This window comes from Arachis stenosperma, chromosome 9 (assembly GCF_014773155.1).
Source record: "Arachis stenosperma cultivar V10309 chromosome 9, arast.V10309.gnm1.PFL2, whole genome shotgun sequence".
In the NCBI taxonomy this organism is placed as follows: Eukaryota; Viridiplantae; Streptophyta; class Magnoliopsida; order Fabales; family Fabaceae; genus Arachis; species Arachis stenosperma.
Genome location: NC_080385.1, coordinates 22,695,670 through 22,709,693, shown reverse-complemented (window position 1 = coordinate 22,709,693; position 14,024 = coordinate 22,695,670). Strand labels below are relative to the sequence as shown.

The window sequence follows — 14,024 nt, the reverse complement described above, 5'->3', positions numbered from 1 at the left end:
GCTCGCCAATCTGGGACCTGTGTAATACTCAGAATTGTATCCTGCTCAAAACTTGGTTTATCAAGTGTTAGCTGGGACAGTGCCGATGTGTTTTCGGCTTGCCGAGTTGTGGCTAACTTAGATAACACATCGGCCCTGGTGTTTTGTTCTCGGTTTACATGAATAATATCAAATTCTTTAAATTTTGAAATCAGATCCTTTGTTATGAGCCAATATTTCTCTAACAAAGGATCTTTTACCTGGAATTCGCCCTTTATTTGATGTACCACTAACGAAGAGTCGCAGTAGGCTGTTATTCGAGGTATTTACAGTTGTAGGGCGAGCTTTAATCCAGCGAGTAGGGCCTCATATTCCGCCTGATTGTTGCTGGCGTTAAAACGGAACTGTAGTGACTGCTCGGCCACCACTTTGTCTCCTTCCTTTAGTAGAATTCCTGCTCCACTGCCTTCCTTGTTTGAGGCTCCATCCACATACATGTTCCAACTAACCTCTGTATTATGTGTGTCATTGGTCATTTCTGATATAAAGTCGGCTAGCACCTGTGACTTCAGTGTTTTCCTTGATTCGTACTGAATGTCGAACTCGGAGAGCTCGACCGACCATTTTATTAGTCTGCCGGCGAGCTCGGGTCTGGTTAGTATCTGCCTTAGTGGTTGGTCCGTTCGTACTATGATTGTGTGGCTCTGGAAATAGTGCCGCAGTCTTCTTGCTGTTGTGATTAGCGCTAGCGCCAGTTGTTCTATCCTCGGGTACCGTGTTTCTGTTGGTTGTAGCACCCTACTGATGAAGTATACTGGGCTTTGGTTTCTTCCTGTTTCTGTTACTAATACCGAGCTTACAGCATGGTTAGATACTGATAGGTATAAATACAGCGGCTTACCTGTCTCTGGTCTTTGGAGGATTGGTGGTGATGTGAGGTGTTGTTTAAGTTCGGTAAAAGCGTTCTCACATTCGTTTGTCCAGTTGAACTTCTTGCCTTTAGAGAATGTCTGAAAAAAGTGATAAGATCGGTTTGCCACTGCAGGCAGAAAACGTGACAGGGCAGCTATTCGTCCTGCAAGTTGCTGGACTTCTTTCACCGTTTTTGGGCTTGTCATGTTCAGTACGGCCTTGCATTTTTCTGGGTTGGCCTCGATGCCTCGAGATGTTAACATGAATCCAAGGAACTTCCCTCCTTGTACTCCGAACGCACATTTGTCTGGGTTAAGTCTCATGTTATATGCTCGGAGTTGCCTGAAGATTTCTACTAAGTCGTCACAATGCGACCCTTGCAAAGGTGTTTTTGCTACCATGTCATCTACATAGACTTCCATATTGCGGCCTATCTGTTTTTGGAATACCTTGTCCATTAGCCTTTGATACGTCGCACCTGCATTCTTTAGGCCAAAGGGCATTACCTTGTAACAAAAATTTCCATGTTCTGTTATAAAAGCCGTTTTGCTTTGGTCTTCTGGGTGCATCAGAATCTGGTTATAGCCAGAGTATGCATCCATAAAACTCAAAGCTTTGAAACCAGAGGCGTTATCAACTAATTTATCAATGCAAGGCAATGGGTATGCATCTTTAGGACAGGCTTTATTTAAATTTGTAAAGTCGACGCACATGCGCCATTTACCTGAACTCTTCCTTACCATTACCACGTTGGACAGCCATGTGGTGAAGCGAATCTCTCTTATAAAACCTGCATTGAGGAGCTTTTGGGTTTCTTCAAGTGCTGCTTGTCTTTTCTCCTCTCCGAGGTTCCTTTTCTTCTGTGCGACTGGTCGGATTGTTTTGTCGATTGCTAGCTTGTGGCAGATGACTTCGGGGTTTATCCCGGGCATGTCATCTGGTGTCCATGCGAAAAGGTCGGCGTTCTTGCGCAGTATTTGAATGAGTCTTGCTCGTTCTGCCCCTTCTAACGCTTCTTCAACATATGTGCATTGCTTCTCGTCTGCTGTTAGTGTTACTTGTTGAAGGTTGTCCATTGGCCGAGGTCTTTCGCCGAGGTCTTCCCTAGGGTCTAGGTCGGCTAGTGTTGCCGAGCTGGCAGACGTGTGAATTGCTTGAACTTGGGGTCGAGCTTCCTGTTTTCTTTGGACTGGTTTTAAACCAGCGTTGTAGCATTGCCGAGCTTCTCGATGATCGGCTTGTACTGTAGCGATCTTGTTTTCCTGCACTGGGAACTTGACACACAAGTGTAATGTGGACACCACCACCCTGAATATATTCAAAGCAGGTCTTTCGAGTATAATATTGTAAGGGCTGTAACAGTTTACTATTAAGTATTGAATATCAATTGACTTTGACGTAGGGATTTCTCCCATTGTGGTCTTTAGCCATATGTGTCCCATGATGGGGACTCTCTCTCCGGAGAACCCAATTAGCTCTCCAGAGGAAGGTCGTATTAATTTTTCAGATAATTTCATTTTTGTAAAGGTAGAGTAAAATAAAACATCAGCACTACTACCTGGATCTAATAATGTCTTTCTTACCAACAGTTCTCCGACTTGGATTGAAATTACCACGGGGTCGTCGAGGTTAGGGCTTGCCGATTTGAAATCTGCTTGGGTGAAGGATATCGTGGCGTCTGGTTCTTTGTCCATCCTTGGTTGTATGGTTCCTTCGATTGCCAACATTGCTCTGTAGCTCCTTTTCCTGGCCGAGCTTGTTTCTCCTCCGCCTGCGAATCCCCCTGATATATGGTTGATGACTCCTCTTGGCGGATCAGGCGTCGACTTCTTTTCTTTGTCGTCGGCCCTTGCTTGCTTATGCTCTATTCTGTCCGAATTTCCTCCTCTGCCCTTTCGGGTCTCGATATATTTGTCCAAGAGTCCTTGGCGTGCTAGCCTTTCCAGGAGGTCCTTTGCGACGATGCAGTCATCCGTAGTGTGGCTGAATTTTCGGTGGAAAGCGCAATGCTTTGTCTTATCCACGAACCTTTGGTCCTGGTAGTTTCCTGCTCGGGCTGGTGGTTTTATGATTTTGGCGTTGAGGATTTCTCTGATAATGTTTTCTCTTCTGGTATTGAATCTGGTGTACGTGTTGTACTTTGAAGCAGGCTTGGAGGGTTTCTTACTGTCCCTGTTGACTGGCGATCTGAAAGTTCTTTCTTCGTCTCTCCGATTTGGCTGTTTGTCAGTTTTTTGGGCTTCTCGAAGTTCTTCAATTTCCATTTGACCTGCTGCCCTTTCTCGGAACTCCTCCAGGGTCTTCGGCTTTGTTATGGCGATGGTCTCCCGGAATTTACCAGGTCTGAGTCCGGCTTTGAGGGCGTGCAGGTGAACAGCTGGGTCCAAGTCTTGGATCTCCATGGTGGTGTCAGCGAACCTGGTCAGGTAGTCCTTCAGGCTCTCATGCTGGCCTTGCTTGATGGTACCGAGATAGTCCGATCCGTGGACGTAGATTCTTGACGCGGCAAAGTAATCGATGAATGATCTGGCAAGATCTTCAAAAGAGGAAATTGATCCCTCAGGGAGTTTGGAGAACCAGAGCAATGCAGCGCCGTCGAGGTAGGTTGGGAATGCTCGGCAAAGGACGGGCTCGTTCTTAGGGCCGTTGAAAAACATCATTGACTGGAACTTTTTTATGTGGGCTCGGGGGTCGCCGAACCCTTTGTACGGTTCCAGTGCGGTCGGGAGAGTAAAGTTTTTTGGCATCTGATAATTTGTGATCTCCTCGGAGAAGGGGTTGTCGAGGGTGAGCTTCTCCTTTGGCGGGGCGATGTTCAAGGGGTATGTAGCACCTTGAGCCGAGTTTTTGGAGCTTTCTCCATTGTTCTGCGTAGACAACTCGGCTATTCTTCGTACTTCCGCCTGCAGCTCGGCAATTCGAGCTAGGAGGTCATCCTGTGAGAGTTGTGGGCTTTCTTTGTCAGCCATGTTCGAGGATCGGGAATCCTACAAAATAGGGTAGAAGACTAAACAAAGAAAAAAGTGGGGTTAGATGTACTCCGGGCCCCACGGTGGGCGCCAAGTGATTCGTCCGAACACTGGGAGGCCGAGCTTAAGCACTTCCGAGCAAGTCGTCAGCCGAGAGGAAGAGCTTTACGTCGGCCAAGACCAAACACCGCGGTGGAAATACCTGCAAAAGATACTCCGACGCTCAAGTTAATGACAGTCTCAGGAAAGAGAGAGAGAATAATTAAGTGAGAGTGGGATAGGTGAATATAGAGTAAAAAGTAAGAGACTGAGAGTGATAGAACCTGAGACCTAGCTGAGCGTATTAGCTAGGTTTTATAGGAGTTGGTTTTTACCCGTTAGTGGGTGAGTCCTAGTTTATAGGTTGGTTAAGATATTCTGTTTTGGTGCTATAAATCAGTTGAGCACGTTTCTTAATTTCAGTTGGGTGATGCTGCTTCGGTCCTGATCGTGCGCTGAGATTTTCGTACGGCTGATACGGGACCGAGCTTTATGATGCACGTGTCTTTTTATTTGATTGGTTGAGGCCGAGCTTATCTGCTTTTGTTCCGAGCTTGTTTAATGTGACGTCAGCCTCAGGCATTTGCGTGCCGAGCATTCCGGGCGACCGAGGATACAGGTAACGTATCACCAAGTATTCAATATTTGGCCTGCAACTCTCTTTTGAAAATATCATGTAATGTTAGCCATTAAATGAATTATATCTTTTTTTTCTTTTTTTTTTTCAAAGACTGACATTTTATTAAATGAGAATAATTGGTTTGGTCCTCAAAAGGACAATAGAACGGAAGAGATGGCACTCGCTAAAACAAAGAATTACATTGACTAAAAAAATTATAAGAGATACTAAAAAAGAGAATTAGAAAGTGAAAACTAGCAAAAGGTAACTCCACAGAACTCGTACCTGGCTCTAGTGGCAGCCTGAGCAATCTCCAAGCTTGAGGAGTTTTTGTCTTCAAAAACCTTTAGGTTTCGAGCTATCCAAATTTGCCAGAGGGTTATTGCAGCGAGAGATTTTCTTCGTGCACTGTTGCCTGAACCCATGTTCTTCATATTCAAGATCCACCGTTTCCACAACTCGTCATAATTCCTAGGTATATTAGTAATTCCAATTCCTGACCAAACATGAGCTAAGTGTTGGCATGTAATTAAATAATGCAGGACAATTTCTTCCTCAATTTGACATTTGGGTCTTCCTTACAGGTATGCCACCATGAACCACTCTTCAAAGAAAGAGCCTGACCTTCACTGGACACCTGAGCCCCCAAATTAAATGCCATAGCTCCTTCTGGTGGAAAATTTCTGGAAGGTACTTCTGAGATGGATGGAAGAATTGGAAGCTAATCTGATAATCCGTATTTACCGAGTAAGAGCCCTTTTTTCCATTCCCCCATATAAGCTTGTCTTGTTCAGCAGTTCTAGGGGTTTGAAAGATGTTTTGAGCTACTACATCTGTGAAAGTGCTACAAATTAGATCTTCATTCCATATACTATTAGGAAGCATTAGCTGGTTGACCCATATTAGGTTATTATTTAAAACATTCATCGGTTCTCTCTGAATTGTTCCCCCAAACATCCTTATAAATACGGACCTGAATACCTTATCCGATTTGCCATTTCAAACCTTTTTTGAGCATGTTTCTGCCTTCAAGAATGCTCCTCCATGCCCAAAAGGAATTCTAACCAATCTGAGCATTCATGAAGGGGGAATAGGGGAAATATTTAGCTTTGTAAACTTGGTACAACAGAGAATCATTTTTCTTCAGTATCCTCCAATTTTGTTTTCCCAACATTGTCAAATTAAAGGCTTTCAAGTCCTTGAAACCTAATCCTCCCTAATCTTTATTTCTAGACACAGTGTCCCACTTAATCCACTGAAACTTTCTTTCATTCACCCTTTGACCCCACCAAAACTATATCATTTTTTTGTATGTTGTCAATGAGTGATTCTGGTAGTTTGAAGCAGCTTATGGTATAAATAGGCACAGTAGAACCCACAGCCTTAATAAGTACTTCTCTACCACTAACTAATAGTAATGATCCATTCCATTGATTAAGTTTCATGGATACCTTATCTTCAATGTAGCTAAAGGTAGTATTTTTTATCTGTTCACAACTGCAGGGAGGCCTAGTATTTATCCTGTGAGCCAACGTGTGGAACCTGCAAAATCTTTGCAAGCTCATTCCTCAGCTCCTCAAGCATGTTATGGCTAAAGAAGACCGAGGATTTGTTTTAGGTTAGTAACTTGTCCACTAATATCAGTATACTCCTGAAGTAGTCAAAGTAGATTTTGACATGTTTGACCGTTGGCTTTTCCAAATAGAATAGAATCATCTGTAAAAAATAAATATCTAATGGTGGGACACTGCCAATTTAACTGTAGACCTGAAAACTCATGTCTCTATTCACCCTTGTGGAGCAGATGAGATAACCCCTCTGCACAAATGAGAAATAGATAGGGAGAAAGGGGGTCTCTCTATCGGAGACCCCTAGTAGGCTTGAAGAAGCCGTGAGAAAACCCATCAATAAGAACTAAGTAGGAAACTGTAGTCAGATGCTCCTGCATCAAGCCAATCCACTTCTGACAAAATCCCATCCTTCTGAGCATTGCCCAAACAAAACTCCACTCAATTCGGTCATAGGCTTTACTTATATCTAACTTCAATGCCATATCAAAATCACCTTGCCTCTTGGTATTCAAATAGTGCATAAATTCATGGTCTATAAGGACATTATCACTGATCAACCTACCCTTAATAAATGCACTTTGATTCATACTTATGATTTTATTCATACAAAATTGCATTCTATGAACCAAAAGCTTTGAAATTACCTTATAGAATACCGTACTCAGACTAATAGGTAGAATCTGAGTCATAGAATCAGCACCTGTAATCTTCGGTATCAAACAAATCTGCATGTGATTTAGGGAGCGAAGCATTTTACCTCTAGAGAAAAAGCTAGCACATTCTTGAAAGACTTCATTCTCGACAACCTCCCAATAGAACTGAAAAAACCTTGTTGTGAAACCATCCTCACCTGGCGCTGAGAAAGGATTGATAGAAAAAATAGATTTTTTAACTTCTTCCTTCATAATTCTATCATCTACCTTCCTTTGCAAACCTTTTAAAGCATCTTCGGATTTTTAGGATTTGAAGTAGAAAAGAGCTTCTTGAAAAAGGATTCGGCCACCTCTCCAATACCTTCCACATCAGTCCGGTATAGCCCATCCTCATCCTTTAGTTTCTCCAACCTGTTCTGTTTATTCCGAGCTTGAAACTTAGCATGGAAGAATTTTGTATTTTGGTCACCCTACTATAACTATTTCACTCGGGACTTTTCTTTCCAATATCTCTCCTCCTTCTCATAAGCATCTTAAGGATTAGCTTCTAGATTTAAAATGAGACGCTTATCTACTACCCGGCCTTTCTATTTTTCAGCTTTCAACTTCTGATTAAGCTTCACAATTAGCCTAGCCGAGTTATTATGATTGGTATATTACCATCCAACAAGTTTATGACGGTAGTATTTCAACTTGCTGAATAAAATGTACATCGGTGACCCTGAAAAATTTTGTTGCCAAGCTTCCTTGATAATGATTTGAACCTCCTCCAACTCACACCACCTTTCTTGGAATCTGATTTCCGAACTTGCTGATCGGTCTGAATAATGATTGGGCGATTGTCAGAACCCATATCCTCTAGGTGTAGAGCCTTTGCATTAGGATACTCCGCCAACCAGCCATTAAAAACTAAGCATCTGTCAAGCCCCTCTCTTATTAGATTTTTCCCAAATTGTCTATTTGACCAAGTGAATTTGCAACCTTCATAACTAATGTCCCTCAACCTGCCCTCATTTAGGAAATCATTAAAATCTGTTAAGCAACTTGTTGATTTGTACCTACCTCCTTCTTTCTCATGCTGTCCTAAAATTGCATTAAAGTCTCCAATCTGTAAATAATGTTCTCCAGTGCCTTCAAGATGCTGAAGAATCTCCAGATATTGGCCATTACGTTGTTGTTCTTCGCTGTGAAGGTGGACAACAATAACTACCCACAACATGTTCCTCCCTTTATCTAGCCAATGAAAATGAATAAAGTAGCTTCTTGCATCAATAATTGTTATCTGAGTATCAAAAATCCATGCCAAGACTAATCCACCCGCCATACCTTGCGGTTCCATGCAAAATTTTCTTCAAACCCAAATCTTTCACACTGTCTCCTAACAAACAAACAAAAAGATATTTTTTGTCTCACAAAAATACCACCTTGGGGGAATGGGATCTTTTGATCCCTTATATGTTGTGAACTATCAGGGTCTTCCCCAAACCTTGAAAGTTCCACATCATCATCTTCATTGGCTTTTGAGTGCTAATTGCGGGTTGGCACCCTTCCCTGATTCAGCCATATTCAAATTTTCAGCATCTTCATGCCTCCACCAAGTTTCATCCTTAGCTTTTCCTGACCTCCTTTTAACACCCACTGTAGTTTGAGAATTAGAATTAGTCTTCCTAGCCAAGTATTTAATTTTTGGCTTTTTGCTAGTTGGCCCAACCTTCAAATTAGTTCCTCCAATTTGCTGACAATTATGTACAGCAATAATAGGATTTATTTCTTTTTTACTCTGTGGAGAACTTGCAACACACACAATTGTTTGCTTCTCCCTATTATTCTCTCCCTCCTTATTGGCACAATTCCATTCTGCTAGTAGCTTTCTAGCAGTAATCGAACCATCCCCTCTGCTTGTTCTCGTTTCCTCCATTTCATAGTTGTTCTTGTTATTCTTTTCTTTTACAGATAATGCCGCCGTACTTCAAAGGAAATTAATTAAAGTGGGCTTCTTGGACTTATTTCTCTAGTCACCTGAGTTTGAACATTGATTTGTTTGGGGCTTCTCTTTCAAGTGAGTAACCATTTTACCTGTTTGTGCTGCCTTCATCTACTCTCTCCAGCCTTCCTCTACCTTCTCTCCCTTAATCGTATCATCAAGTAATATGTTGCAGCTTCTCATCTCGTGCCCCAGATGGCCACAATAGGAGCAGAAACACCCTATTCTCTCATACTTCAAATTTATCTCCATAATCCAACCGTTCAGCCATGCAATCCTCACAAACTTCCTCAGTTTTAAGGTGACATCAAGGCTGACTTGCATTTTCACAATCCTTAATTCTCTTCCTTTCATTACAAACACTCCCACATCCAACACCTCACCAACTGCTGCGCCAATTTTCCTTCCAAGTGCATTTATCTTACAATACTCTAGGAGGCCTCATAGTTGACCTATTAATCTATGTTTTTTTATGTCATTTTTTTATGCTTCGTTTGATTCAAGAAAAAATTGAAAGAAAAAAAGACAAAAAAAATTAAAAAAAAGAAACTGCAAGAGAAAATAGTCAGAAAATTAGATTTTTATCATATTTAGATGACAAGTACTAAACATTAGTAAAAAAAGAAAAAGTTTACACTAGACCTCACATGAAAAATTCTTTTGCTTAAAAGAGACAAAAAGAAAAATGGAAAATGAATGTGGAATAAGAAACGCCTTGTTTCTCCTTACATTTCTATAAACACATTTTTATTTGTTATAATGTGGAAAAATAAATTAAAATTAAAATTATAAAATAGTAAATAGACAAATTAAATACAAAAAAATTAATAATAATAATTCAAAATGAGTATTTATTTTGAAATTATTTTATATAATTTTCGAAATTAAATTATCATGTAAATATATATTTTTTCATATAATAGATATCTATGTCATTTTATATACTTCGAGTTTTCTCTCTCTTTTCTGTTGATCGAAACATATAAATATATATATATATATATATACACACACACACTTTTCTCGTTATTTTCTCTTCTCTTCATTTTCTTTGTTTCCTTTCTTTTTTTCTCTTCTTTGCTCAACCAAGCAAAACATTAATCTCCTCTCAAATTAAAATAAATTAAGGAATGTCATGTATCAACGATTAGTGATTAATAATTTAATCAATGGTGTAATATTCAGATTTAGACATTGCCAAAAGCTAAATATTTCTAATAGATTTACATGCTAAAGGGCATGATGCTAGCAATCTCTCATACCAAAAATGCAAAATCAAAAGATGTATTAACATATTAGACAAAATGACTCTCACCAAAAGCTCAACATAATTTCTCTCAACAAAGCATGGACCTAAGGATGGGTGCCATAAAATTGGCTGTGTGCAACTTGGTATAAACCAGTGATGGGAAGTCTATTTGCAACATCAACAGATAGCTTCAGCAGCCATCTTCTCTCGGACTGCTTTGTAACATTGGAGACTGCAAAGAGGAAGCTTTGATTTTGAATCGCGATACTTGTAAGGGTTGGGACATGACGGACCGGCACATCTCTCCCGTGATGGAGGATAACTGAGACAATACCAAATAATAATCATTAGCACTAAGGGAATTTTGGTGTGTTTGAAAACAAACTTGAAATCTATGAGTATCTAACTTCGATAAAGATTTGTTGTCAGTTCATGGAAACAGCTAAAGGAAATTCATTGAAATTAAATTTCAAGGACGCAAAAACAACCCTGGCGTTTGATGTTCCTATCAGAATTCTATCTCAAGCTTTAATGTCAAGAGACCAGTGCTCAAAGCAAAAGAAACAACGACTAGGATGAAACATATGATACTATTGTGTCCAATCATATAACATCAGCGGGAAACCAAAGAAAAGTAAATATTCATTAAATCCAAGCTCATCAATTTCTTTCATCTTCTTTCCCTTTTTGCATTTTATTTACCAAACATATCTAAATAGCTTTGAGAAAAACAATCAAACTGGTTCCATATGTCAAAGCAAAGGACAGTACCTGCACGGTTTTGAATTGAATATACTAGGGAGGCCCATTTCATCAGGAAATGTCACAACTGTACCATTAGGAGTCATCACATATCTAATAGTGTTTGATGCAAGCATTTGTGCATTGGCTGCCCTCTGCAAATAATAATAGAAGACAAATGACAGCTGTTAAATGCACATACACACATACAAATATACGAATAGACAGTTAGACACATATAAACACACAGATTGTTTGAACTAAGCAAAACCTGAGCCAATTCTTCTTGACGTTTCTTCATTTTCTCTTCCCGCTTCTTCCTACTAGAATCTTGACCAAGAATTTTTCTTATAGCTTCAGCCTACAAAAATGTGAAATATGTACAATGGGGTCAAGGATTTTATGTAAAATTATACATAACAAAAGAAAAAAGCAGTAATTTGGAAAGAACACTAACCTCAGACTCCCGGGCAGCCTTCTCATTTTGCATTTTACGCCTCTGGGCAGCCTCAGCTTTCTTTAGTTGCTGCTCCACTTCTGTAAGCTTCTCCTTTTGCTCTGTATTCAAGATATACCATCACATTATGAATTGAGCCACATTACTAGTGCATCACATCAAACAGATAAAAGAAAATTAAGTAAATACACACTTCTAGGCGGGGCAGGTGGTAATCCATTGGGAAACTCAATTAAACTTGAACCAGGTGCAGAGGCATCTTTGCTGGATTGAAGAGCCCGTTGACGAGTAGTTAGAGTTATTTCCCTTTTACTGTCCATCAAAACATCAACAGATTCCTTCCTCTGTTTTTTCTTTTTCTTATCCTCAACCTCAACATCAGACCCAGACTCATCCTCTTCCTCATAATCCACATCCTCATACACTCTATCTGGTCTAAACCTTTTCTTCCCATCTTTGCTTGATTTTGTTGAGGCTGCATTTTCCATGCTAGAAAGCTTTTTATGTTTCTTGCCTAATTCCTCTTCATCTCTATATACAGCAGAAACTTTTGATGTTTTCAGCTTTTCCAGATAACGAATCTCATCATCCTCATCATCCTCATCACCAAATTCGTCATCAAGTACACGCCTCTTTGGTACTCGCTTGCTCTTCCGGACTGATTCAGACTTGTCTCCTTGCTTGCTTAATTTATTCTTTCCAGATAACCTCCCAATTAATGAGTCCTGACTTGAGAAATCCTTCCACGGAAGGCCTTGTAAGCCACTTCTCTTATCCAAGGGAGACTGGTTATCATCTGAATTGCTCTGCAATAACACAATCGAAGGAAGTCATCAATTGGGATTTTTCAATTAAAAAAAATCAGCTATAGAAGCAAGAAATCTAAATGACAAATAATCTTTCACAAAAGAGAGATAAGAAGTATATCAGCAAGTTATTGCACATAAGCAATAGATATGTCTATATATCTAGACAAAAAAATTGCATAATATCTTACCAATTAATGATTCAATCTGAAATATCCAGATATCCCACAAACCAACACTCATATTAAGTAGAAATATAGCATAGTACTGTATGATAAAGACATAATTGCTGAAGGAAGCTATTATCGCATCCAAAGGAAAACTACCTGATGCTTGTGGCGTGATCTAGTGGCATCTGATGATCGAGAGCTCTTTGTAGTTGATCCACTAGCTGAAGTACTGTTTGATGCAGAGTTGGCTTGAATAGTACGCGTAACACCACCAACCTTCAGCTTCACCTTTTTAACACGATTCTCACTCCCTAATGGATCCTGAGAAACACCAAACTGCCCTAAACTCGGACTATCTGGATTACTTCCACCATACATCTCTGCATTTCCCAATTCTGATTCTAAGCTATCCTTTGATTTGCTAGAACCCTTCCAATTAGCTGGAGCAAGAACACCCTCACTACAGCGTTTGTTTTGTAAGCTGCTTCGTCCAGGCTCATTACTATAAAACACATTGAACCCACCATCCTTATGGGATTTATCGTCTTCAGCATTCTCTTCACTAGAGACCCTGCTAACATCATCTGAAGGGGGTGTTGATGACAAGGGAGACAAGTCGGTACCATCAGGTACAGGCTGCGAATCTGGCCGAGGCCTGCGAGAAGTTTGACTCCTCTTCCTCCTCACAGCATTACTAAGGCCATCAAACCCGGAACCACCAAAATCTTCCATTAAACAGTTGTTATTATACCAAGCGCAGGTTCTGGTGCACTTTTGTCTCCCACAACTAAGAATGATAGCTTAGGTAAAACTACGAAAAGGCACTACAATAACAATATCACCTGCAACAGAATCATATGAAATCATTAACATTACAAATCCCACTCACTTGAAAGCACAAAAATCATACTCCAAAATAAAATTATAAAAAGAAAGAAAAGAAATAGACCATATTGAAAATTTTTTAGCAATGGGGGAAGAAAAGTAAAGAACATGCCAAATTTTAGGAAAAACAGCGGGTCGAAATCATCTTTCTCCTCAATTTCCCCCTTTTAATCATAAACCCTAACACAACTAGATAAGGGGAAAAAAGCGAGGGAAAAAATCCTTTCCAACTTTACTTTGGTAAAGGCTTCATAAAATATAAGAACACATTGAATCAAACACAGAAAAATAGGGCAACGGCCTCACACTCTGATTTGAGAAAATCGTTTCTATAGTATCTCAATCCTCCCCCCTCCCTAACCGATAGGCGTGGGTACAAAGAAAGAGCTTCCCGAGAAGTTGAGGAAACAGGGTGAGGCTCAGATCAGAGTTTCGAGGCAAAAGAATTGACAAACAAGCACAAACAAGTGTTCTACGATTGTGAAGGAAGGTTAGTGAATTAGGGTTAGGTGCAGGAGGGTTCTTATTGTTGTTACCTTGAAGATTTCCCAAATTGCGAAGGTGTCTATGACTAAGTATTTGATGCCTCTTGTGGTGCAGGAAAGGCGAACTGTAGCCCAAGTTGTGATAGAAAGAGGGGCTTTTCTTCATGCTTTGCAAAAATGCGTTGTTAGGAGTTACTGTGTGAAATAGCAATGCCGCCATCGGTGATGCTTCTCTCACCGGAATGCCGAGGCATCAATTTTTTTATTTAATTTAATTTAATTTAACTTTTAGTTTCTATAATCAAGCTAATCAAAGTTAAGGGATTCAGTCACCAAGAAAGAGTTAAGGGATTCGGGTGGTTTGTTTCACATTATTTGTTTAAATAGTTAATCTATTAAATATATAAATTTCTTTAAGTAAACCTTTTTTTATATAGTTAGTAAATGAGAATTAAATTTTACTTATATCTGATTATTTAAAAGCAATTATATAATTTAATTTTTA

General features: G+C 39.9%; 1 protein-coding gene across 2 annotated transcripts; it reads right to left on the bottom strand.

Moving 5' to 3' along the window:
* Window positions 1–9,829: 9,829 nt before the first annotated feature.
* On the bottom strand, window positions 9,830–13,810 carry LOC130951537 (uncharacterized). 2 transcript variants are annotated; one of them, XM_057880212.1, is made up of 7 exons: window positions 13,571–13,810; window positions 12,306–12,991; window positions 11,367–11,979; window positions 11,174–11,274; window positions 10,988–11,077; window positions 10,747–10,871; window positions 9,830–10,297 (listed from the first exon to the last, which is right to left on the bottom strand). In XM_057880212.1, exons 2-7 carry the CDS (start codon window positions 12,879–12,881, stop codon window positions 10,153–10,155), a joined length of 1,650 nt encoding a protein of 549 aa, XP_057736195.1. In that variant the 5' UTR covers window positions 12,882–12,991; window positions 13,571–13,810; the 3' UTR covers window positions 9,830–10,152. The 2 variants fall into 2 exon arrangements, with proteins under 2 accessions (XP_057736195.1, XP_057736196.1); XM_057880213.1 differs by lacking the exon at window positions 13,571–13,810 and adding an exon at window positions 13,341–13,560.
* Window positions 13,811–14,024: the final 214 nt, after the last annotated feature.

Coding starts and splice junctions, on each gene's coding strand:
- LOC130951537 (XM_057880212.1), bottom strand. CDS start 12,881: ATGGAAGATTTTGGTGGTTCCGGGTTTGATGGCCTTAGTAATGCTGTG. Junction 10,872..10,987: donor GTCAAGAAGAATTGGCTCAG/GTTTTGCTTAGT, acceptor TATTATTTGCAG/AGGGCAGCCAATGCACAAAT. Junction 10,298..10,746: donor TTCAATTCAAAACCGTGCAG/GTACTGTCCTTT, acceptor GTATTGTCTCAG/TTATCCTCCATCACGGGAGA.